Source organism: Echiichthys vipera (assembly GCF_963691815.1).
Source record: "Echiichthys vipera genome assembly, chromosome: 8".
In the NCBI taxonomy this organism is placed as follows: domain Eukaryota; kingdom Metazoa; phylum Chordata; class Actinopteri; order Perciformes; family Trachinidae; genus Echiichthys; species Echiichthys vipera.
This window is the reverse complement of record NC_139833.1, coordinates 21743029-21768501: the sequence shown is the minus strand read 5'-3', so window position 1 is coordinate 21768501 and position 25473 is coordinate 21743029. Positions and strand designations below refer to the sequence as shown.

Genomic DNA, 25473 nt, shown 5'->3' with positions numbered 1-25473 from the left:
TGTTTTTCAGACCACTTTGACATTGTAGTTACTCCATGATGATGTTTATTAGAGATTTTATATAACTATACAATAGATATGTATGCAGCTTCTGTTTACCATTATTACACACCTAGCTGCCTAATACTGGAAGAATGAAAACATGCGGTATGGTATTTCCAAATATAAATCACCTCAAATGTTCCACACAACCTTCCATTGTGTTTTACAGTCCAGATTAGATGTTTTCATTGACATTTATTGAGTTTGATTTACTTCAGACAATGTAGGGCATCTATCACCAATGTATACTACACTGATAAGGAGGGCCGGAATATTTCCTCTGTCAATTTGCTTGTTCTTCAAAACACACACAAGGCTTTTCCCCATTTTTTTCCAGCGGAGCTTCGCTTAGACTGAGTGGAGGACTAAAGTGCCTGAGGCATCTCTTAAGCACACTAAAGCTTGATGGATACAGTCATCCCCCTCCTTTGAAGGCAGAAGGATGAAGGAGGTAGAGATAATAATATCAGTCCATCAAAAACACCCCGGGGAAGAGGCGAGGGGAGAGTAGGGGAGGGGGTGGGAGAGGGCTGGAGACGCACAGTACAGGACAGAGGAGATGGAGGGGAGGGGAGAGGAGAAGAATCATAAAGAAAAAAAAGCTGTGCACTGTAAGAACTCTGAAGTTAGACAGACAGAAATCAGTGACATGATGATGAATTGATTATTTAAGTTTTGAAAAAAAGTCTGACCTCTCTGATTCGAGCTTCTGAAATATGAATATTTTCTGGGAGACATGGTGTAAAGCTGGAAAGAATGGACACAACCCAACATTTTGTCATTTAAAAGATTCTAACACAACTTTGTGTCCAAACAAAAGCTTATACAGAGATATAGGACGCTGTGCGTGCTTGCGTGCGTGTGCGTGCGTGTTAGCCAGAGACTGTCACCAATAGTTAACCGCTTTATTGCATCTCATTGTTTGCTCTGTATGTGGGAGTGGCACTAACTCATCACAAAGCTGCCACACAACTTCATTTAAAGTGGCACAGACTTGAATCTGATCTTTACTTTACTTCAAAGATGATAAAGAGGGTCGAGCCAATATCTGACTCAAGATGTTGGACCTCCCAAACATGTGCTTAGATGACAATGGTTTCTGTTAAGATTGACAATAAGAAACTTGACTTGACATCACATTTTTAAACTGCCGAGAGTAATCCGTCTCAGTTGTAAATCTGTTTACAAAGAAACAGCATGTGTCTAATTAAGTGGAGAAATAATGCAGCAATATAGTAGCTCTATGTTTCTGTTTCTTTGTGTGTGGTTTTGACTTTTAACCACAGGAAGTCCTCTTCAGTCCTTCCACACGGGACTTTCCTACACTGCTTTCCTTCAGTTTGACTTGACCTTGATTGTCTTGACCACACATTTGCACACATCAGCCCTCACCATTTCACAAGTGTCTTTGGGAAAATAAAATCTGTATTATCCTCAAAGCAATTTTAAGTCAAAAGCAACTGGACTTGGTCATTTGTCTAGGAAGACGTTTCACCTCTCATCCAAGAGGCTTCATCAGTTCATGTACGCATCTGACCAGGCTAGGACTGGACATATAGAAGATTGTTATGTCTCTGTGCTGGCGTCAGGTTGTCATTCAACTGTTGTTCAGGTTGTCCATTCGTCCTATTCCAGGGAACCAATGGAGGGATTTTCTTCAAAATGGCACAAATATCCACTTGGACTCAAGGATGAACTGATTAGATTTAAGAGGTCAAAGGTCACTGGGACCTCAAACCCATTTTGGCCATAACTCAACTCAACAATCCCTATGCATATTTGACATGTGACAAAAATGTCTAATGGGATAAAATGATGAAGTCATGCAATTTTAAGCAGAAAAGGTCAACTTCACTGTGACATCATAATGTTTATGTCCATTATTCAACACCATAACTCAGGAACAGAAGGGGAGACATTTGATCACATTCTGAATTGGTGACACTGATCTTGAAACTGTGGTGATCGTATAGACTGGTTGACGGAAGGGATACAACCACAAGGCAGTAATTCTAGTGAAGAACTTTAACTGTAGTGACACTTAGTAGTCCCCATCAGATTCCTAGATTGTGCAGCTTGTCCTAACATGACTCTGCTTAGAGACCATTTTACATTTTTACTGGCGAACAAAAGAAAATGATGGGAACCAAGCTGTTAATGAAGCTTCCATCATTGTATTTCATTGCAAATGTGTGTTTGTGAGGAACACTAATGTAGTTCTCATAGAGACTAAATGTGCTGTAATGTAGTCCCAAGGTAGAAATGTTAAAGGACCCTTGCTTGCACAACAGACCAAAGCCTAGAATCTCATCCAACTTCCCTCCTCTCCTTTTCATTAACCCGGAGGTCTGTCATTAGGGGCATTGAGAAAATTGAAGTGACCCAGTTCTGTACTCCCTGATGATCACCTGTAATGTCCTCTCAGGTAAACCTGCGCTGGTATCTTTTGTCTGTGGTGCTAAAACCTCTTGAGGGCTGCAGAGAAACTATTCTCCCCATTTTAGATCCCCTTTGATAACAGATTTCAGTCTTTGCTGCAGGTTTTTCAAGTATTTGTCGCAACTATTCATATTGTGGCCACTTTCTTTACAGAAAGGTTTTAAAAAAATAGCTGTGAATTTATTGCCAACTTGTTTCTCTGTTCTGCACCTTTAAGTGTCAGGAAACTTCATAGTTCATGATGCAGAGACATAATCTTTTTTTCTCTCTCAAAGTCATTCAGTGGGTGTTTGTACTTTGGGATTTGTGGCCGAAGCGGTCTGAGAAAAATGACCTTACAGCGTCTTCAGTTTTTCTTACATTTTTGAGGTTGGGAATCATTTTGTACTTGAACCTTTGCTTGGTTTAGTGAACACAGAGATGGTGTTCTTTGTCTTTTAATCGAGGTTCAGCCCGAGTTCAAACAGTTGTTTGGGATATGATCATTGTGTCTATTCAATAGTTAACTCTGCTTGAAGGTTCTCTGTGTTTTCTACCATGCAATGCTGTGGTGATTATTAACATAATTGGTATGACATTCAGAGCTAACCAGGCAGAACCAACGTGTCAAACAGGTCAGGTTTCCCTGCTGAGTACATGCAGCACTACAGTAACTGTATAGTCCAAACTATAGTGTGGTCTTTAATGAATCGTGTTTTGACAAACAGACTGCTGCAATTACACATACTTTATATATTTGACATTTAAAAGTTTTTAAGAGGATTAGGTGAAACAGAAAATGAATCTTTTGAATCATTTTTTATTTTACTCGGAATCTTAAATATTTTATATATTGTTTGCTCAGAAATGTTATTTTGACCAAAAGAAACAAGACAACATGTCATTCTCACTAACTTATGATGACATCATACCAAATTTATTAATCTCACTTTCTCTTAAATGATTTAATAAAAATGCACAGTGACTTGTCCACATGTCTTGGTTTGTCAGATCAACAGCACAAAACATAAAGATATTACCTTAATAATGATAGACAAGCAAAAAATAGCAGCAAATGTTCATATTTTAGAAGACTTCAACAATTAATCAATAATCAAAGTTGTTGCTAAATTAATCAACTAACAAATTTTAAAAAGGCCAATATTTTCTCCCAAAACAACAGATCCAAGAGTAAGAATTCATTTTTCGATCACTCATCTAGTAACCCGCTTTTGTTTGAAAGGCAGTACCTAGAGTCAGACCGATATATTGGTCTGGTGATAGAATTGGCCAATACTTGCCTTTCACAGGCACAATATAATACATTGTATGTGACTTAGACTTAGACTTCTCTTTATTGATCCCTTTGGGATGACTCCTGCAAGGAAATTGAGTTTCCAGCAGCTTACAAAAACACAAGGGAGGAATAAAAATATATATATATACAGTATAGGATAACCAATAAACTCTTAGGTAAATAAATACAGAACGTATAAAAAATAAAAACAATAAACAGTAAGCAATAAACTCTGTCAAATATATATGAGGTAGATTGAAGAATACAGGTCAAATAAAATTCACGGAAAATGAAATCAGATAAGTTAAATATAGAGTAAATGTATAAGATAGTAGTGTAGTGTATAATGATAAATATTATTTGATAAAAGTGATAAAATAATGTTTAACAAAGCATTCTGAGTACCTTTGCAGAATAATATCAATGCAAATAATACATTCACAGTTTATTTTCATTCCCGCTCATTAATTACATCAGCTGTCGGGCCCTAAGAGTAACGCTGATGAACAGTTTAGAGAACACCATCAATGGAAGGTGCCATTTGTTCCTGGTGAGGATTAAATCCACCTTCTTGCTGGGTCAGGTTTAGTTCAGTCCAGCTGTGAGACATCATTATCACCTGCTTCGTCCCTCACACAGATCAAAATATGGATATATCTTTACATGTCATTAGGTAGACTTATTTACTCTGCTAAAACAGATCAACATGTGATCTTGTTACATGTAAAAGGATGAACGATCTTAAAAATACCACTTGAAAATGAGTTGACTTGAGGCTCGTGATGTGTCATACTGTGGCCAATTCAACCAGAGCTGAGTGCAGATGCTAGTTTATGTTAGTCAGGGAGTCTAATGTTAGCGCACTGAGAACCACACCATGCTATCAGACAGTTATTTTCAGCCTCATTCTGAGTGGTTTGGTTTCTTTGAAGTGCTGGGACAGATTCAGCTGAATGAGTCAGTTAATTAGGAGGAATAGGGTATGCGTGCGTGCAGTGGAAAAAAAGAACCACACTTCCCGTGACTTTCAGACATGAAACACAGACATGACTGCAGCAAAAGAGCAACAGCAGTTGTAGACAGTTCACAGGGTCTCTTTTTCATCAGTTCTCTGTCGAACTTAAAGACCATGTAATGCACAGTAATTACAAAGAGATCAATAATAATTCTCACAAAAGTAATAAATAACCCAACATTTTCCTTGTGTAAAATATTTTTTTGAAAAAAGCCATGCATATCCACATCAGCAAAATTTGGTCTCAACCCTAGCTTCACAGTAACCTTTTCACACACATGCCTTAACAATCTCGTCTTATTATTAGCAGATTTATACACAATATTAAAGAAATAAACCTTTAGTTCCAAAATGTAAAAATACCAATAAATTCACTTTACGCTTATAGAAGCCTCACTTAAAAACAAACAAAAGCAAACAGGGCAGAGAAGATTCATACCTTCTACTGTAGGACAGCATGATGTCAGGAAAATATCGTATTGTGATTATTTTTGTCTGACATTGCAATTGCGATATGATTCACTATTACAATAATGTTTCCATTATTATTCTCATTTTTACTGAAAAATATATTACAACGAGCCTAATGTGATTTTTGTGAGGGTCTGTATCAAGCAGATTATCAAAAAGATGTGTTCTTTAAGTCTGCAGAATACAGTATGACTTATAAGTTGTTGTTACCCTCCACCAAGCTGAATGGGGATTTTTTTTTTGAATGACAAGCCTAAGCATTTTTCCAGTCCACAATGCCCTACAAAAGATATTAACCACCACTCCATGCAAGCCCCGCCCATAGTCATTCATCTTCATTATCTCATAGGTCAGGGTCAATGTCACTCAGACAGTCATAGTAATAATATAATTTACCCTGCCTCAGCTCTACTGTATGGGTTTTTTTTTTTTTAATCTCATAGTAATGACTTCCTATATGTCGGCTTTCAGCAACTGGATCAGATAACCTCTTCCTGTTTTGATGACAACAATTAATGTCTTAGTTTGAGTTTTGCTCTAAGGCTACATCCACTTTACTACGATTTTGTTTGAAAGCATATCTTGTGCTACATTTACGCTTGGCATCCACACGACTCCGACAGTTCTGAGCCCCTAAAACGGAAAACGTTTTGAAATGCTACTGAGACCATTTTGTTTTGAAAACTCTGGGGTTGTGTTTTTGTATGGACAGGCGCAAATAGAGACCTTTGATAACGATGATGAAGCCACCCACATCAGTCCGTCGTATTAATTAGTATATTATGGTCTTGCTTTTCACCATTGCTGTTCTTTATACTAAGTATTTTCTGTGTATTCAACTGCAGAGTAACAGTGTGTTTACATGCACATCGGTAACCCGGAAATGGTCTTAAGCCCGTTTAGGGAATAATCCGGTTATTGAAGTTGCCCTCGTATACATGAGCAGGGGTTTAATGGGAAGATGACGGAGTAACTCTTCCTCCTGTACAGTAGGTGGTGCTCCGCCAACGTACAGCTGGACTGACTACGGCTTTTTTTCTGGTTCCTCTTTGTCAAAATCAAAAACGACTGTTGGACAGAATTACAACCAAAACAGGTCTTTTTGATAGTAATGACACATGCCGTTGTAAAGTCCTCCCTTGGTTTAAAGGTTGCTCTCTTTTATGAGTGTTTCTTTCACGTTGTTTCCAGCGCCGTTGCTTCCTGGTTTATTCTATTTCTGGGTCAAAAGCCATCGCCGCGGAGTCAGGAGCATGTGCAGACAAGAAACCTGATAATAATCAGAGAACGGTGTTTACATGCATGAATAATCGGGGAACTGAGGGAGTTCTCTAGGTCTGTTAACTGGGTGTGAAAACCTCGATTTTACCCGGGGTATGGTGTTTAAGAAACCAGGTTATGCCCTTAACCCGAATATAATCAGGATTTTAAACTACATTTAAACGCGACTGGACAATCTCCTTCCCGTTTGCGAAGTGCATGCCGAGTGTATGTGAATCATATGATATGGGTGTTTTCAGGTGTGTTAATATGGACGTAGATTATTTCTTGTATGGTGTTAAAACACTTGGATAGACAGAGATCGTTTTTGTTTTAGAACGCTGTTTCAGAATGAAAACATAGTAGTGTGGATGTCAACCTAAATCTGCACCTTTTCTGCTGTGTGTGAACATGCTGAGCTGGTCTGACTGGTCCCGCCCCTCATGAGGACTATTTGGTCATGCTGTGAGAAAAGTGGCTGTTGGGTGCTATAATGAAATGGCCTGGTTGGTTGGCACAGTGGTCGGTCTGCTCTCGTTTGCTGTAATTGAATGGGGTTTATAGGTCACAGACAGCAGTCATTATTGATTGAATGATAATTACGTTTGTGTACAATATATTCATTGTCATATAGAAAACAGCCAAAATTCAACCAGGCCTAATCAATGTGATGTTTTCTGTCAAAACACTGAAGCCTCAGTGATGTAATTTTTTTTTTTAAATAAAACAACCTGCATAATTAATCTCCTCCAGAGAGGATTGCCTGTCATGTCGTTGCCAGTTTTAATCTTGAGGATTATTCAGACCGTTTTAAAGCAGATCAATACAGATCAGATGAGATTGGAAGCATGTGTAGGTTATTGGACAGGCGGACAACCTCTGCCTTCACGGACTCTGCCACAGATATTTGCTACCACAATTGCATCTATTTTTCAGCAGAGCTGCTCTGACTTCTCTACAGCGCTCCCAGATGCTTTTGTCGCATGGTTGGTTTTTATGGTGTCAGTTGATGCTACACTTTTTTAGCAACAGCACTTTTTTATCGTTCTGCAAACTGCTAACCTTCTACTTTTCCCTCCATTGTCCTGTGTTATTTAATTTAATTGTTTCACATTAATTTTGCACCTTTTATTAGGGTATACATGTACAGAGCAAACATTCTAAAGGAAATACCCGCCCTGGTCACCCTGTTCCAGGTCATTGTGTGAATCATGTGTTTCCATTTCGACAGATCAGCAATATGTTGAACTGGGTATTGATGTTTTATGACCCTGACTACATGAAATGTAACACGTTTCCTCAACAATGTTTTGCTGAATTGGGTGTACAAAAGCAGTGCATTGCTCTCTTGTTTTTTTTTTTCAGGTTATATGGAATGTAGTGCTTATTTGTAGTACTTGGATATGTCACCTTCTGTGCTTAATTTTCTCCTTAAATGATCTGTTTGTCCTGTGAAGTGTGTCCCATTAGAGTATTTACAGGAAACCCAGGGCTTTACATCATCAACATCTCCTTTTGATAATTTTTGCTTTGATTACACATGTCTAATCATGAGAGGACTTTTGCTTAACTGTGGATAATTCACGTTCATGATCTAAACCACGCTAATTGTGTTTTTATCGCTGAAATCTATGTTCAGCTCTGTGTGTTTGTGTGTGCGTTATTAGTACTGACTGATGTTATCTACCCACTCCAGAGGGAAACCTCGGGTAATGCCAACACCAGCCCAGAAGGAAAACCCCCCCTCCCTCCTCCCCCTCGCGCTGCTCCGCCTTTGTCTCTGTCATTCCTTTTTTCTTCTCCTCCTCTCTCGCTGTCTCTCTGTCACACCTGTGTATGTCTCTCTCCTCGACAAAGAACTGTACTTCACTTGGAGGAGGTTTCCCACTTTGATTTTCTTTGTTACTTGACTTGAAAAATAATCATCTCTCCACCTCTGCTCTCTGTTCCCTTTTTATCTCTGTTGTTTTTCTGCCTCACTCTTTCATCCCTGTGGTCTACAGCTATATCCTATTTACCCAGAAACCTTAGCTCACCATCACATAGCTACACACACATGCACGCACACACGCACACATGCACACACACACACACGCACACATGCACACACACACACACACCTCCTCCCCCATTTTGTCTGGCTGGCATGCTGATGAATGACAGAACCCTCGTGATAATTCCTTATCGCTGTATCCTAAACACACACCCAGGGTTCTTAAAGTATGCACTGCAGGCTGAGAGGCACCCACCCTATCACTCCCACCAGAGACCAGTTCCTAGGAAACCCTGATATCCATCCAGTGTTAGCGGGGCGTTTTGCCAACCTGGACTATAATCCTAATCTGAAAGCACAATCATTTAATCCCTCTGCCCAGCCGTTTGAATGCCTGTTCAGCCTCAGTCGTGTTGTGTGAGGCACATTTGACTAAAGCTTGTTAGTGAGGCACTGATACACATGCAGCATGCAGAGAGAATGTGTACGGTAACATGCGTTGAAAAACTGCTATTGAATTAAATGAAAAAAGATTTTGTTTCCACTCAGAAGACAAATTGTTAGCGGCTGAATTTTTATTGCCGCAAAAATGTTTCCATATATCGCAATCCTCAGACGTACATTTAATAGATCTCATTTATTATTCAACACATTGTGCATATTCGCTGGCAATCTGAATTCTGACTGCAAACAAAACAGGCACATAGCAATAAAAAAAGCAATGGATGTAAACGTAACATAATCAGACACCACGTTTATTCATGCCTCAGCTCGCTTCGGCTACGGTCTGATGAGATGGGCCATTCGAATGTGTTCAGGAAGTACCACTGTCGGCCGCCTTTGTTCCCCCACCACGCTCATCTCCTCAGCAGTAAAACACACAATGATGAGCAGGGCAGTGATAAAAGAAAATTGATGTGTCTATCTTAATTCTCTCATTTGCTGCTACTGGTGCACTCTGGGGAGGGTTTTCATTGCTGAGAATGGTTTGCTCCAAATCAAAATGGGATATCCATAATTTTAAGAGGGAAAAAAAAACATCCTGCCAAAATAATTATCAGCTTGGGACTCTTTCCTAGAAAAATGTTGCATTATTGAGCATTTGTGCCGCCTAAGCAATTAGTGATATTTTCTATCTTGTTTTGTGATGATCCTAAAATCCCCTATAAAGCATTCTGGCTTATGTGTTGGTGCTTTACTATTTTTATTTATTTTGAAGGGTTCTCACAATTTTTTTCTTGTCTGAGACGTTAGAAGTAGACCAGACTGTACCATGTTAGCGGTTCTATCTCTGAACCATGCTGTAGTATGAAAGAGAAATGCACACTCACATTGTGCTGTGGTTTTGGCGTAGTATGAGTCTGCAGACAGGACTAGACCTCAGCTGCACTGTCAGCAGCTTGTCTTGGCTGCAGAGAGTCGATGTATTGTAAAACAAATTATTTTTTTTGCCTGGCTTTAAAGATGTTACAGGGCCTTTCTGTGGAACCAGATTAAGTTCATTTGACCTCAGAGCAAATAGAGTGAGATTTTCTCACTCTATCATCTCAGATAAGTGGTTATCTTTGGCTGCAGGGCCAATTCCCACTGCAGGCCTATGGCAGGAAAACAGAAAAGTGCACTTCCTCTGCAGCTGAGGGGATTAACAGTTTCAAATTGTTCCCAGGGTCCTTCTCTGGGTTTTTTGACATATGTGATGGCTATGTGTAAGGTGCAGTTCTGAGACTTGCTGCTAGAGGACTAAATACAAGATTCTATTGATTTATTGTGTGAATAGAGCAGCTCATCATCTGGAGAATTAATAGGTAGCAAATGGGCGCGTTGTGGATGCTTCTATCATGCAGCTAGTACGAAACCCCAGAGGGTAAAAAAATGGATGATTTTATATGAAAATGGCAACAACTTGAGAGTCTAACTGGAGAGAGAATGGGATTCGGGATGTTCTGTATGAAGAGATGACGCCGAAATCTTCAGAAAAAATTTAAGAAACGACAAGAGACTTGGTTGTTAGTGACCAAATGATGAACTGACTATGTGCCTGACGTGTCATCTACGCCATGTCCTGCCTCCTGCATGCTTTATCCATGCGCCGTCCCCCTCGCGTAATCAAAACAGAGTAATTCCAGTAAGTGAGAATGTGTCGGACAAGGACAATCTCCTGTTGTGTGCTTCATGTGTTAAAGGGAAACTGTCCGAACCTCATTCGTCGGACATGGTTCATATGAGAAAATTGCGTTACACAAGATTCCACTGTAAAATGGTTTCTCAGCAACTGCCTCTAGTTTTATCTCTGCCTTACAGTAGAGGTCTCATGGGAAAACCTTTACCTTGAAATTGATACAGTGTAGTATTTCTGCTGCTGTATGCTCGCCTGTTGGGCAGCCTTGAGAGTCTTGCACGTTGCTCACACTCAGTTACACCATCCCTGATTATTCAAAAAAATATGTGTGTGTGTGCATGCGTGTGTGTGTGTCAGTCTGTCTGTCTGTCTGTCACTCCATTGTCTCTAGATTCACATGGAGCGCCTCCTCTTTTGATACATTCACACCACAAGCACATGCAACACATGCGTATGTACTGTAAATATCTAAAAACAGGAAGATGATACGGAAGGAAACACTACAAGAAAGAGACGAGAGAAAATGATTCCAGGTTGCCCTGCAGTATGTTGTGTGATGACTGTATTCTACCTCATGTGCAGCAAGCATTTCTTCAGGGTTGCACTCCACGTGGCATCCAATTTGAGATAAAGGAAGACGGAGAGAGCAAGAATGCATTTTCCTTCTTTCACAGAATGGATTTCTTTTGATGCAGTGGTGTTCGATTATCCAATAGTTTCACATTAAAGTAGGCCATCATGGCCCTTTTTTACCATTTGGAGCCTATTGTATATGTTTTTAAGCATTTTGTTAAAAATTGAGCGTGAGAGCTTAAAGAAGAATGAGGACATTAAGAGATTAAGGAGCAGGAGGGAAAGCAAAGAAGTGCAGGATAAGCTGTGGAGAGGGATCCATGTAGAGATGATTGATTTCAGTCTATGAAAAGTTAAGATGGACATCCTAACAGCATTGGTTCTAACGGAGATGAAAGGGCTTTTAAACACTTTTCCTCCATTAAATGTCTGCGCCTCTGATTGGATTTAAATCTTGGCTCCTTATCAGCAAAACAGCACTTTGAATCTATTAAGTCATTTAACTTTGTCCTTCAGCTGCCTCCCTCTCTCACACTCTCTCTCTATTGTCCACTCTGCTTGTCTCCATCGCTGATCTCTCTCTCTCTCTCTCTCTCTCACTCTCACTCTCACTCTCTCTCTCTCTCTCTCTCTCTCTCTCTCTCTCTCTCTCTCTGTCTCTCTTCTTTTTCCGCACAACCCTAATAATAGTGTCATCCTACTCTGCTGCGTTGAGCATTTCAGTTTGCAGCCAGCATATCATGACTCATTAATGTTACACACAGGGACATGCTGGCATCAGTTATGCAATAAAGAGTCTGTGTCAGCTGCAGTGAGGGGATGAATTTTATAGTGGCTGGACTTTTTGTCTACTGTGTTGTTTGTATTAGTGATGCAGCATCTAATAATGTTTCCAATAAATTAATTACTCACTCATCACTCATCTTCAACCACTTATCCTGGGTCGGGACGCGGGGGCAGCAGCTCTAGCAGGGGGATCCCTAGGCATTTACAGGCCAGCGTGGAGATATAATCTCTCCACCTGGTCCTGGGTCTTCCTCAAGGCCTCCCCCCAGCTGGACGTGCCTGGAACACCTCCCTAGGGAGGCACCCAGGGGGCATCCTTACTAGATGCCTGCACCACCTCAACTGGCAGCGGCTCTACTCCAAGTTCCTCATAGATCAGTGAATTAATGTTTTGTTTTTTCCCCTCTTATTTAGTTTGGTTTAATTCTGAAATGCCAACGGACGATGAAGTGATTCATCAATAAATCTCCACCAAATCTCCTTCTTTTACATATTCAAGCTACATCTTTGTTGTTCAAATACTATATTGTAGTTTAAAATAATACGTGGAAACTTTGGGAATTGTGCTGTTGTCAAGAATTAAAAGAAATGGATACAGCTCCCATGTCTGTCCCTTAATTATGAAGCAACAGGAGACAGTTGGCTTAGTTTAGCATGAAACCTGAGAGCAGCAGGAAGCCTTGCTCTGTTCATCCAGAACATAATGCACGATTTTGACTGTCTACACTTTAGTTTCAGCACTGATTAAACAAATAGGGTTAATTTGTGAGCTTTAGAGTACCGGTTAGTGGATATTCTTGCCCTTGGACTGAGCTGGGGCCGCAACTTATGATGACTTTCATTGTCGATTTATCTGTCAATTATTTTCTCGATAAATCAATTAGCTGTTGGTCTACAAAATGCCATAAATTGGGAAAAATCTCTTGTTTTATCTACATCTCAAAGATATTCAGTTTACTGTCAAAGAGGAAATGACAAAGAAAGAAAACTAAGAAAAATATTCACATCAATCAATTATACTTTATTCATCCATGAGGGGAAATTCTTTGAGCTTTAAGCTAAAATCAAAAAGAAGTCAACTTTTTCTTAAGAATAAACGTATTCATCTATTACCAAAATAAATGGCGATACATTAAATAGTTGACAACTAATTGACTCATCGTTGCAGTTCTAGACAGACAGGTTAGCGGTTTCCGTGGATTAATTACATTACATTACATTTCATTTAGCTTACTTACATTCACACCCATGCACAGCACAGAGAGCAATTTGGGGGTTCAGTGTCTTGCCCAAGGATACTTCGACATGTGGACCAGAGGAGCTGGGGGAGCTGGGGATCAAACAGCTGATCTTTGGTATGTGGAACAACCCCTCTAACCCCTGATCCACAGCCGCATAAAGATTTCCAATCTTTATGCTATGCTAAGCGAACTGCCTGCTGACTGTAGGTCCATATTTGACTGGCAGATATGAGAGCAGTCTAAATATCAGCATGGTGAAAATGCATTTATTCAATGACATAAAAATGTATTTCCTCAATAATATCCAGCACAGACAGAGAAGTTGCAAGTACATAAGAACAAAGAAGTTTACATGAATTATCTAACAAGAAACTTGTTTTATTAAAAGATGAATCAAGCTTACCTCAGGTCGATCAAACATTTTACAAATTTTTGATGCTGATTGATGATGCTTTAAGTGCTACCAGACAGAGCTCTCACCCAAACAAATAGATGTGAAATAGTGTACATATAATAAAGCATGACTGCACCTCAAGACATGATGGATGAATAAAATCATTTTTGATTGGGGCAGAGTTCCTGCCACAGCAGATGAAACGCTGCTCTGTTTTGCTTCGGTTCCTACAGAGATGCAGCACAACTGTAGGCCAGCGTGAGTGTCATTCTCAAGTAAATCTTGGCACTTGTGTGTGTGTGTGTACTGTTACCATAGTAACACACTGTGCGTATGAGTGGGTTTGGTCAATTTGGAGGGGGGGGGGGGTTGACAGTTTGACAGGGGAAAAAAAGATAATCTGGGAATGGTAATACAATGTGTGTGTGTCTGTTTTCTGTTAAATAGCAATTAAACATGATAGGATTTATCCATATACAATAACAAGCATTTTTTCATAGATAGTCCGTGTCAAATTCTAACAGAGGTGTGTGTGTGTGTGTGTATGTGAGCAATAGCAGATGCTCTCTCTGGTCTTGTAGACATGCTCCAATGCTGCTGCCATCTGGTTGGCTGAGTGGGGCTGATGGCGGGATGATTGTCGCTGTGAAATTATTGGCTGGTGGGAAGGCTCAAGGCTTTAAGTCAGTTTAAGACAGAGAAAGAGAGAGAGAGCAAGAGTGGAATGGGGTACAAGGGCAGTTTCACAAGGGGGGGGGGGGGGGGGGGGGGGTTTGGCTTTGTCCACTCAAAAGGGCAGATGGAGAGAGCCGGGGCAGTCATGCATTGACAGGAGGAGGATGGGAGGATAAAAAGCTGAAGGAAAATCCAACATGAATCAGAGTTGTTCCAAAACTGTTTAAAACTCGTTCAATAACTCATTTTGTCAGAATGTGTTTTAATGCATTGGTTGATAACCTAAGTATTGGATTACTTACTACCCTCTCTAGACTGGACATAACAGATTAAGCTTAGCTGGTCAGTTGGTACCTCCCTCCAGTCAGAGTCAGCAATTTCTTGGTCATTACTAGTCTCACAAAGCCAGACCTCACAATGCTGATGTAAGGTGCAGCTGGTTTATCATTCTGAGATGGGGGAAAAACTCTCCGGGTTGTTTGTATTCCTCTAAACTAATCACAATGGTCTTGAAGAACTAAAACCACAACTTTATGCTGTCACACACACATAGGGCCTCCCCTCTATGGAAATTAAAAAGGAGGTAGGCATCTTGTGTCACAAAGATATTTTTTTCTGTGACCCATCTTCAGAGTTCTGCAACCCAATTCTAATTCACCTAACCTTTGAGAAACTTCAGACTGCAGAACTCCATCTTGCTGCTGTTGCTCTGTTAATAATACTGAAGTATAAAATGTGAATGAAGCATGACCTCAGGTTAGGTTTCAGGTTATGATACCATTGTTCTCACTTTCACAAGAGACAATTAAAAAAAGGTCAAAATCTGTGCACAAATGTTGTGATATTACTGTGATGTTAGGATGGGCTAATAAAAGCAAGTTGCTTCAGCCCAATCCTTTTTTTGGTTGAAATTGTCAAAATATTATGTCATTTTATTTAACATCTGATGTATAACCAAAAATAAATTAATTCATTCATTCATATCCTCCAGTATGGGTCCAAAATAACTTCAATGACATCGTCGGGTACAATGCTATCATGATGGCCAAACCTTTCAAAATAAATACCTTTTGTTTTAACTCATCTAATGTTCATTTATCTTGTACAGTGAAACCAGGCCACTCCCTCAGCAGCATATCTGCACGCACACTGATTGTAAAGGAGAGCTACTGTACAGAAAAGAGCCTTAAAGAGGGAGAGTTGATGGTAGCCATGGTGACTGGTGCTCTTTAGGAGAGGTTATCTTTAGTTTCACAGTCCTGCCTGTCAGTCTCAATCACATCAAACCACACAGTCATGGGGGCTGGGACACACTGTCATCCTTTTTCTTTTCTCACGTCTTTCAAAAAGATTGTGACACTTTAAAGACTTTTCTTAATCTTGTTTTCTCTTGTCACCTTTCTTTCTTTCTTTCTTTCTTTCTTTCTTTCTTTCTTTCTTTCTTTCTTTCTTTCTTTCTTTCTTTCTTTCTTTCTTTCTTTCTTTCTTTCTTTCTTTCTTTCTTTCTTTCTTTCTTTCTTTCTTTCTTTCTTTCCTCCTTTCTCTTCCCTTCCCTTCCTTACTTTGTACTACTTTTATTTTAGACTTTCAACCCGTCTCCAGTCTTCTCTCACCTCTGATCAATCTTTCTGCTTCATCTGCTTTTTGCATGTTTAATCTTCTCTAAACCCATTCCACTCTTCATTTAATTCTTATGGTCCCTGTTTCATCCACTGCCATTTTTATCCCTTTGGGTCCTTCATGTTGAAATATTGAAAACCAAAAGGCCTAAATTGCTTGGAGCATTAAGGGGGTTTTTCGGCAGTTTGGGACATTACAGTTTTATTCCAGCTTGCTGTCAGTGTAGAGTGAAAAGAAAGACAAAGGAAATGGCTACAGGGGTCATGAGGTTTCTGCTCTGATGATGGACGTAAGTCAAAGTCAGCTTTATTGTCAATTTCTGCAATATGTGCCCGGCATACAGAGGAATTGAAAAAAATGCAATGGTACAAAGAAATGAAAAACAGGAGATGAAACTGTACAATTTGCGGGACATACAGGAAGCTATATAAATAAATTGATATGGCAATTAAAGGCACTGATGAAGTGGAAAAAGTGTGGTTCAGAGTCCAGAGTTCTTGGGGGCAGAGGGGAGGGTGTGGAGCTTCTTCACAGCCTGTTGTATGGAGCTGTTTGCCAGTCTGGGAGTACAGCTTGGGGGCTTTGTACCTCCTCCCTGATGGCAGGAGGCTGAAGAAGTTGTGTGAGGGGTGGCTGGGCTCACCCACAATGCTGGTTGCTTTGCGGGTGAGGCGGTTCGATAAATGTCGTACATATGCCTTTTCTTACTAACCGTTGTTTTTTGGCACATGGAGGTGAAGGCAGCAGTCGACTAATGGTCCTGCACATGACTTCAACTTCTTGAAGCCGTCCATTTGTACAAGAAGTTGAACTTTTTCCTTGTGTTGACCTTTCTTCTTCTTTTGGATTATTTTATGGCACACTATGATAATCCACTTGTGATACTAAATTGTTAGCACAGATTTGTTGTTATACTAATGTGCATCCATGTAATATAGAGAGCTGACTTAAGGTTTGTATTGTTCAATGTATGCAGCATTTGGATCCTTCTTAACAGCTACGCCTGAGTGTATACACATTCTCAGGTCATGCAAATCCCTCCAACAGTATCACATTCAATGGCATCTCAGTAAACCAGGAGAATGCCCCTCGTCTGGATAGGAATGTCAAGTTCATGCATTCCAGTAATGCCTCTTCAAGCCTTGAGTTTTCTTTCACAAGCTCCGTCCTCACCAAAGGGTGGGAGGATAATTGATTTATTTTATCGTGGATCTCAATAAAAAAAAAAAAAGATGCTAACACTAAGTTGATCTTGGCGAATTTCTATTATTGGGATAATGGTGAATATCGTTATTATCCTAAGTGACTTGACTGTAGTGAATTGACGGGAGCTGACAGTAACATTAATTCAGCTTCAGTTACAGTTCAAATCAAGTAGAAATGATTTTATTTTGCAGAAATTCAATCTTATCTTTTAATGTAGGTTATTAAAAGAAGAAGTAGAACTTAAAAGTGGTCCTTGCATGTGTACAGTGATGTCACTGTGCATGTCTTTCTCAAACACAACAGGAACAAATGTAAGTCTGATCATTCAGGCTGTATGCATGTTGAAATGACCGTCTACAGCATTTCCACTGGACTTCTCTGTGAATTCTGCTCTCTGTGATCTTTTTGCTGCAATTTTTTTTTTATTATTATTTTTTTTTTGACATAAGACAACTTTCTAATGACATGTTTAATAATGAAAGTTTATTTTGATGCTTATTGGGATAATATTGTGAATTGCAATTATTTTGGCCAGGATGATTGTGACATGAAACTTTCATATCATTCCATCTCTACCTCACCATGTGCTATCCAGGTTGCTCAGCAGCCAGAAACGACACAAATAAGAAACACACTTTGACCTATAATGCCTCACTCAGCAGACAGACGGTGGTCATAAAAAAACAAAGGCATTTTGGCTACATGCTGGAAGTGCCTCAGTGGGTTGTGCTGGTTAAGAGCCGGCACTTCTTGTTTTCAAGGAGAGCGGAATCTTTCTCCTTTTTGTCATGTTTTTTTTCTCTTACATACTGCCTTGGAAGCTTTAGAGTTACAAGCATTTTATCTGGATGAGTCAACACGCGAGCCCTATGTGCTCTTTGTCATTTCCTTGTTGGTCAGAGTGTATATTTAAAGATACATACTAATTTTTTTTCTCTCTCTCTCTCTCTCTCTCTCTCTCTCTCTCTCTCTCTCTCTCTCTCTCTCTCTCTCTCTCTCTCTCAGGCCCTTGCGTCTCACAGAGTCTACCTTTTGACGGCCCGAATTCCCACCAAGGTAAGAGCAGCAACTCAAAGGAATTCAACATTTTTTTCCAAGAACGTTCATGACAATCAGTATAGGTTGTCAAATATTGTTATTAAATATATTTTTTTGCTTTTAGGCCAAACTGCCTGAATGTAAATTCATCATCAATTACAATGCCAGAAAATAATCTCACAATCTTTAGCCGTTTTCTCATAATAACTCTGACAATGTGAGGAGAATCAGTCCAACTGATTCAGACAAGTTTTAGCTGATTTACAATAATATGCATTTGTATGCCCTAAATTTCCCAGACTCAGCACTTAGTTTGTGTGTACAGTATGTACTGTACAGTCGAATAGATTAAGGCTAAAGTAGTAGCTCTGTATGTGCCTGGTTATATTGCAGTTATACAGCTGGTTGACATGCCTGTTAACTTGAAACAACAGTGCCATAATGCAGTGCAGATGGCAGCTGTTAGCACCATCACCAGCACTGAAACATCTGTCATCATCTTTACCAGCATCATTGTCACCTGTGCCCCATGAAAACCAACAGTGAAGTAATAGAATGCAATGTTCACCATAACAATTTAACAACTGTTACTATCTCTACTGCCAATATTAAACTTTACATCAGACTTCAGCTCCTGTGTTGTGAGTTGTTGGCCATGTCTTGCCTGCTAGCTTTTAAACAAAGACCTAGTTCAGGACTGTTCCTGAACTTTGATAAGTGAGTATAAAACTGGGGGAAATTATCAAACTGTGTGTGTAAATAATGACCTGTTTGTAGGCAAAATTTTGGTATCACAGTGGTTAGGTTACAAATCACTTTGCTTTGTTTCAAAGTTCATTTTTGTGTTTTTGAGAGAGCAGTTGACAAAACATTCTCACCTCAGAGTCCATTTTATAGCTGCATTAGAGCTTCTGACCATATTGAATCATCTTTATCAGCAGACAGATGCTGCCCAGTTGTCATGGGAATGCAGATGTTCAAATATGCATTCTTGTTTTGTACTTTAAGGACTTAAAAGTTGAGTTTCAAAGTTAAATCTTGACCCTATGAAACGGCAGTTGGCAAACCAATCTCACCTCCAGGTCAATTTAGTTTGTTTTGTAGCTTAAAATACTTACCATACTAATGCCATACCATTTTATTACTTTTTCAATTTTTGGTATTTCTTACATGGCTATATGGAAATAAATAGTGTTTTGATGTAAAACTCAACAAGTAGACACTACACATAAGTTTAACCATAAATGTTGTATGTTAGTATATTTGAATCACTTTTAAAGTTACAGTTGTAGTAAAGGAGCAGGGGAAGACATTCAATTGTATCATTGTCCACTAGATCTCAGTTACTGAGATATTGCCTTTGAAATTTAGATTTTATACTAGGCAAGATAAGCCAATTAAGAAAGATTTTTTTCATCGCGTCTTCATTCACTCTGGAATGGTAATAGAAATAGGTTTACTTACAATGGATTCATATTCCTTAGCTTTTTTTGTCATACAGCGCAGATGGCAGTGCTTAGCGTCATCACAAAACCAAACACAACTATTATTGTATATAGAAACCAACTGCAAACCGGTGTATTTTTCCTGCAGTATAGGGACTGACTATCCTCCTGGTGGATATTCCAAGAGTAGCACTTCATGGTAGCTTCCTTAGTCATAAGATAACATAACATCATCTCTTGTACAACGTCCAGGAAATACTTAACAATTGCTCTGCTAAAAGCTGCATTCTTTCCAGTCAATAAGATGCCTCCAGGGGCAGTTTGTCTGATTGATTGGTAGCTTGAAAACTGATTTAGTGTAGGAAGAAGAGGCCATAAAGAACATTCAAGCTGACCTGGTTTCACATGATGTCATATGTTTCCAGTGTTGTGAGCTGCATGCAGGTTCTGCATCTGTTTTCTATCTGACCTGGACGGATCAGACACCTGCTTTATGAAGAACTAACTTTTTACAACCCTCCTCTCCATTCTAGTGTGTCTCAGTCCATCTCTGTCTCTTTGTTTCCACTCTGTCTTTTTCCTGTCTCCTTTTCCAGACCTGTTTACACCTACTTTCTCTGACCTACTTTGGATGTTACTCATGTTGTTGTACTTTACTCTCTATTCAAGACAAGTGGCCACAAGTTCATTATTGCAGTCATCTCCAGAGACTGTTGATTGTTAACATGGACAAGTCTGGATTAATCTAATTTTATTTTAATATAGGAATGAAATACAATGACATGCTTGAGTCACTTGCAGTTAGGCATGGAGTCATTCTTGGCAAGAGACACTTAATTTAGCGGCTCAAAATTCATGGACTTAAATGCAAGGAATATGCTGATGTCGGGGAGGTCATAGATTCCATCGTTCAGCAGCTGGAAGGACCTGGGAGACAGTGCCGATTTTAGCCACGGCAGTGGCCACCCCAGATCTGTTGAAGTTCATTAATAAACGGCCGGAATAACGCTGCTCACCAGTTTGTAATTTCCAACTACTACATTAATAGTACTGTGGCCGTAAGAACTGGTCTCTGGTCAGCAAATGTCTTGAAAACGGCACACATGCGTATTGAAACTCCATTTGACTTGAGGATATTTTTTGTTCAGTTTTTCACAATGCTACCAGTATTGCATGTGCTGCGTGGGTTCTTACTGTCATTTTTGAAAGATGTAGCTTGTCAACATCCATTCAAAAAAGCTAACTGTTACAGTATTTGTCCCTGTATGGATTTTTTTAATGTGAAATCTATAATACATTAGAGATGAGTTGACTTCAAATGAAGATTTTCCTCTGCTCACTGTTCCAACACATGACCTATTGGCTGTATACGTCCTCTGCAGATTCAGTTTCCTGCTAAAATGTGTTTTTGTTGAATCAAAGCTGAGACAGTGTTGGTGTTGATTTAAGCTTCTGGCCGTCTGAATGTATTGTGGGTGCTGTGTTTGATCTATCGTGTATTAGATACATCTCTGTCATGCATCGAAAAAACACAAGAGAACAATCAGTAGGAGATTGTCTCTTCTGAGCCCCAGGTCTTAATATTAAAGTAAATATATCTCACTTGTAAACCTAGAGTTAAACACTTTGCTGTGTATTTTTCTCTCTCTCATTAATAGTTGAAATCCCCCTGTAGCTCTCTTGTGCATCTCTCTGTGTTTTTTTCTCCTCCGATTGATGGTTTGGCTACTCTTGAGAAGCTGCAGGACCTTAAAGTCTGTCAGTGTCTCCTCCCCAACATACGTACACACATGCTCTCACGCACAAACACACTATCATTCACACGCTAAAGGGTCCTGATAAAGCATTCATATGTGAGCCTCTTTTTGCTGTATATTTTCTACATACCTGTACACTGTCTCTATCTCTCTTTGCTTTCTGCTTTGTGTCAGAAGTATTTATAAAAACAACAGATCCCACAGAGATACACAGGCATACCGTAATGCAAACCCTCTCATGGAAAGTAAAACTAAACTGTCATTTATTAACCCCAACCTTATCAAATCACCCTCAGCATGAACTCATCAAATGTTGAATTACGACATTTAAAATCTTGCCGCACATAAGGAAAGTGGAGGAGAGGGGTTCAAGTGACAGACGGACAATGAACGAATGAGAGAATAATGCAATTACTCTGGCATTTGGTTCCTCCCTACACCTCCCAGCATGAGGTCTTGCCATTGGCTAGAGCGCATGTTTACCAGCACGCTCACTTATCATTGGCTGGTGTTCAATCCAGTATGCTATCATTCCATTTACTGGCTTTATGAAATTAACTTGACCAACTTGACCATGTTCAGGTTAATTTTGGTAATTGTATATTGCTTATTGCATCAGGTAATTTGCACACTCTATACTGTAGAAACTGCTGTAATTGTATTGTACTGTAGTACTGCACCAGATATCCATGCACTAGGCTGTCAACGTTAAAGTCCGAAGCATAACTTCAGAGCAAGTGCTCCAGAAGTAAGAGCAACAAAGTCCATGTAGGAAGGAGGTTGTGGTGGATGAGTCAGAGAAACACAGGACTTTCACCCAGAAGACTGCGGTTTTTGTCCCGTTTATGTCCCATAACTGTAGTGACATTAAAAACACATTTATTTTAACCTCACCCACAATTCTTTCCTAACCTTAATCAAGTAGTTTTGTTTGAATTGACAACGTTAATCACGTTCCCCGTGTTTAAAACAGCGACCGTAATGGAAAGTCAGAGTTTGACCTTTGACCATTTGGGGTTGGCCAGTGTGTTGACAGGTGGCGCTAAAGGGTCCTGATAAAGCATTCATATGTGACGAGTTGAGAAGAGACCGGTTGAAATATCCATACTTGGTGCCAGTGCATCACTTCAGCATTGCAAGAGGAAGTAATATGATATACTCCTGTATCAATGTATTTTGACTCACCATTAGCGTTGAATGAAGCAATGGGTCTTTTTATCATTTAGTAAATCTTATTTTCTAAGAAGTAGAATGTACTTTAACTACAAAAAATATAAAACCATACCTTGTTCCACCATTGTCATGCGCTTACCTATCCTTGCTAACAGTTATTTTTTTTATTTTTTTTATTCAGCTGAGCTTTGGTTTCTTCTTCACTGTGTTATTGTGAATGTTTCCTTTTGAATAATCAGTCCACAATATTCAATTATTATAAATAAAGTGATGGCCTATGTGTGTGCACGTTTAAATATGGAATGTTTTCCTGCTCCTAGACCAAACATCAGTGAGTAACCACAGGCAGTGCTCAAATAAACACACAAACACTGCATACTGTAGTCAGACAGCAGACAGACAGTCTGCATATTCTCTCCCTCCTCTCATCTCTGAGCCAAGCCTTAGGAAGACTGAACCCACCTGGAATAGTCTGGCCTCGCTCCCTGGCCTGCCCTCAGGCTCTGTACTGTACGGTACGTCTGTGTTTGAAAAAAAGACAGAGAGATGGAGATGGAGTGCAGAACATTGTGTGCTCCGTATACTGTAGTAGGCATTTGTATTCACTGGTTCCCCGCTCTCACATTAAAGGAGATCTGTTCCTGTCCCGTTTTAGGTATGGAAGGGCAGGCTGCTGCTTTTCTTTGTTTTCTTTGTCCTGAAAAGCTCTTCCCGGAAACAGATTTTTGGACCTGAATAGAGAAAAGAGGATTCAATTAACTCTCACCTGATGCAGTTCTTTAGTGTCTTGCTTATGCATAACTACAAACAACAACAAATGCTTTCTTGCAAATGAGCAAGGAAATTAATGGTGCATCCCAGAGTGGTTGTATTGTAATTTAATTCAGCTGGCAGAGATGAAATACTGAATAAAAGGGCTCATTTGGTTTAAATGACTATTGTAATTTCTGATCTTAGTTTTGATTTGAACCTAAATGTGTCAAGTGCTGCCCAGAAAAACCCTGTCAGTGTGTGAGTCAGTGATGAAACAGTCTGCTGGTGTAAAAAGAAAGAAGAAAAAAGAAATGACTGCATCCTTACAGTACCTATTCATTATGCAGCAGACATATTTTTACACAACATTCCTCAGACAGACACTCACTATACTAGACTGTTGTTATTATTAGGAACCCTTGCTCTCACAGATACATTATACACACTGTGTGCTCTCACACACGCATAGGGATGCCAGTCATTCATTCATTCATTCAAACACCTGGGTCACATGCACACTCGCGTATAAACCACAGCTTTGCTTTCTCTGATGATTTAGTTTAAACATGTTTAATAGACTGTCATGATGATTTTAAAATGTACCTTTTTTTAATATTGTAAGAAGCAGAGTGGTGGCACAGTTTATGTCCTGTAATTAACAGTGGCTCAGATAGTCTTTGAATATAGTTTTCTTCCTTTAGGATGTAATAAGGCCATGACTATATGTCTGATGTAGTATCAGTATTTTAATGGTGATTTCTGTGCTCTTTTTTTTAAAGGTGGAACACTCCTTTAATTATCTAGAGATCCAGGGGATCGCGTGCAACAAGCCTACACAGGTACAGTACCAATGTCCTGAGACAAAATATTAAAGGCATAGTTCCACATTCTGGAGAATACACTTACTCATTTTCTTGTTGAGAGTTATAGAAAAAGATCTCATGTTTATATGTTAGGTACAGAGCTAGAGACAGGCGGTGAATCCCTTAGCATGGCATAAAGACTAATTATTGCTGGGAAACGGTAGGAAAATGCTAGCTGTGCACCGTCCAAAGTCTGCTCCCTCCACTTTTTCCTGTTTAAAGTGCTGATTGAAGACATAAGAAATGTGTTAATTAATGACCTTTAGAGGTGTTGGCATATTTGTTAAATTTGGACTGATCCAGGTTAGCTGCTTCCTCCCATTTCCTGTCTTCATGTGAAGCAAACCACCGGCTAGCTCTAGCGCCACACTTAACTTACAGATACTCACGGACCACACAAATGAATGGTATCAATATTGTCAGCTAAAGGCAGGGACACACTGAGCTGACAGTCGGTTGGTCGAACTTGGGCTGTCATTAGAGGAAACTAAACAAACGGGTTAAGTCGAGAGGCTGTGAGATGGAAAACAGATTTGTTCTATCAGGTAAGATTATTATTTTTCATTGTGCTCATTAACAGAAATGGTTCATAATTGTTTGTTATTGTTCACTCGTGTACGGTAATTATAATGTGTTCCTTTAACATCAGGTTGTGTTGTTAACTTGCTATCTAGCATCTTTAATCTGTCCCGTAGGTCATTTTGTTTCCCTTTTTTGAATGACAAACAGATTACCGCTGCCTGCCGATAGTTATTTCTTCTCATGCAGGCGCAGAATGTGCATGCTAATTGGTTGTTGGCTGTTGTCTTTGTGATATGCAACTCCTACACAGCTGACGTGAGGCAATGCAACAGTGGACTTTCATCGGCACTAGTTCTTTGAAGCCGGGTTGGTGTGTACTTGTCTTAACGCTTAAAGTTATAATCCGTAAGATTTGAGATACGTTGTTTCAAGCGGCCTCTTTGGCGGTAAGATGTAATTGCAGGCGCACCTCTGGGACTTCATCTCCCAGAGTTCCTTTCCGCAGCCTCTATTTTCTTTCAGAGTCCTCCATCTTGTCACATTTTCAGTCGCTATGCTTCTTGATTATTTGCCGTTCTTCACTTCAATTAGTTTTTTATTTCCTTTTCTTTGGACTGGAAGTTGAACGGTCTTCTCTAAATAGATTTATGAGGACCACAAATACATCAGCAGTGAAACTTCCTTTATTCATCCCTCCTCTCCACTGAGGTCAAAGGTCAGATTAATCTACATTTTGGAGGGATCCCTGCATTCCAATACCCATACTACCATACTATTTAGTATGCTAGAAAAAGATTTAGGTCTTAATACAT

General features: G+C 39.6%; 1 protein-coding gene across 1 annotated transcript in view; it reads left to right on the top strand.

Annotated features, from left to right (window-relative positions):
* Nucleotides 1-25473, top strand: part of LOC310950922 (F-actin-uncapping protein LRRC16A-like) — a gene marked incomplete at its 3' end in the record, with an annotated part of 73184 nt that overhangs the window by 9574 nt on the left and 38137 nt on the right. The window contains exons 3-4 of the mRNA XM_083918953.1: nucleotides 18116-18166; nucleotides 24056-24115. Coding sequence (XP_083775079.1) covers nucleotides 18116-18166; nucleotides 24056-24115 — 111 coding nt within the window. The remainder of the gene's footprint in view (nucleotides 1-18115; nucleotides 18167-24055; nucleotides 24116-25473) is intronic.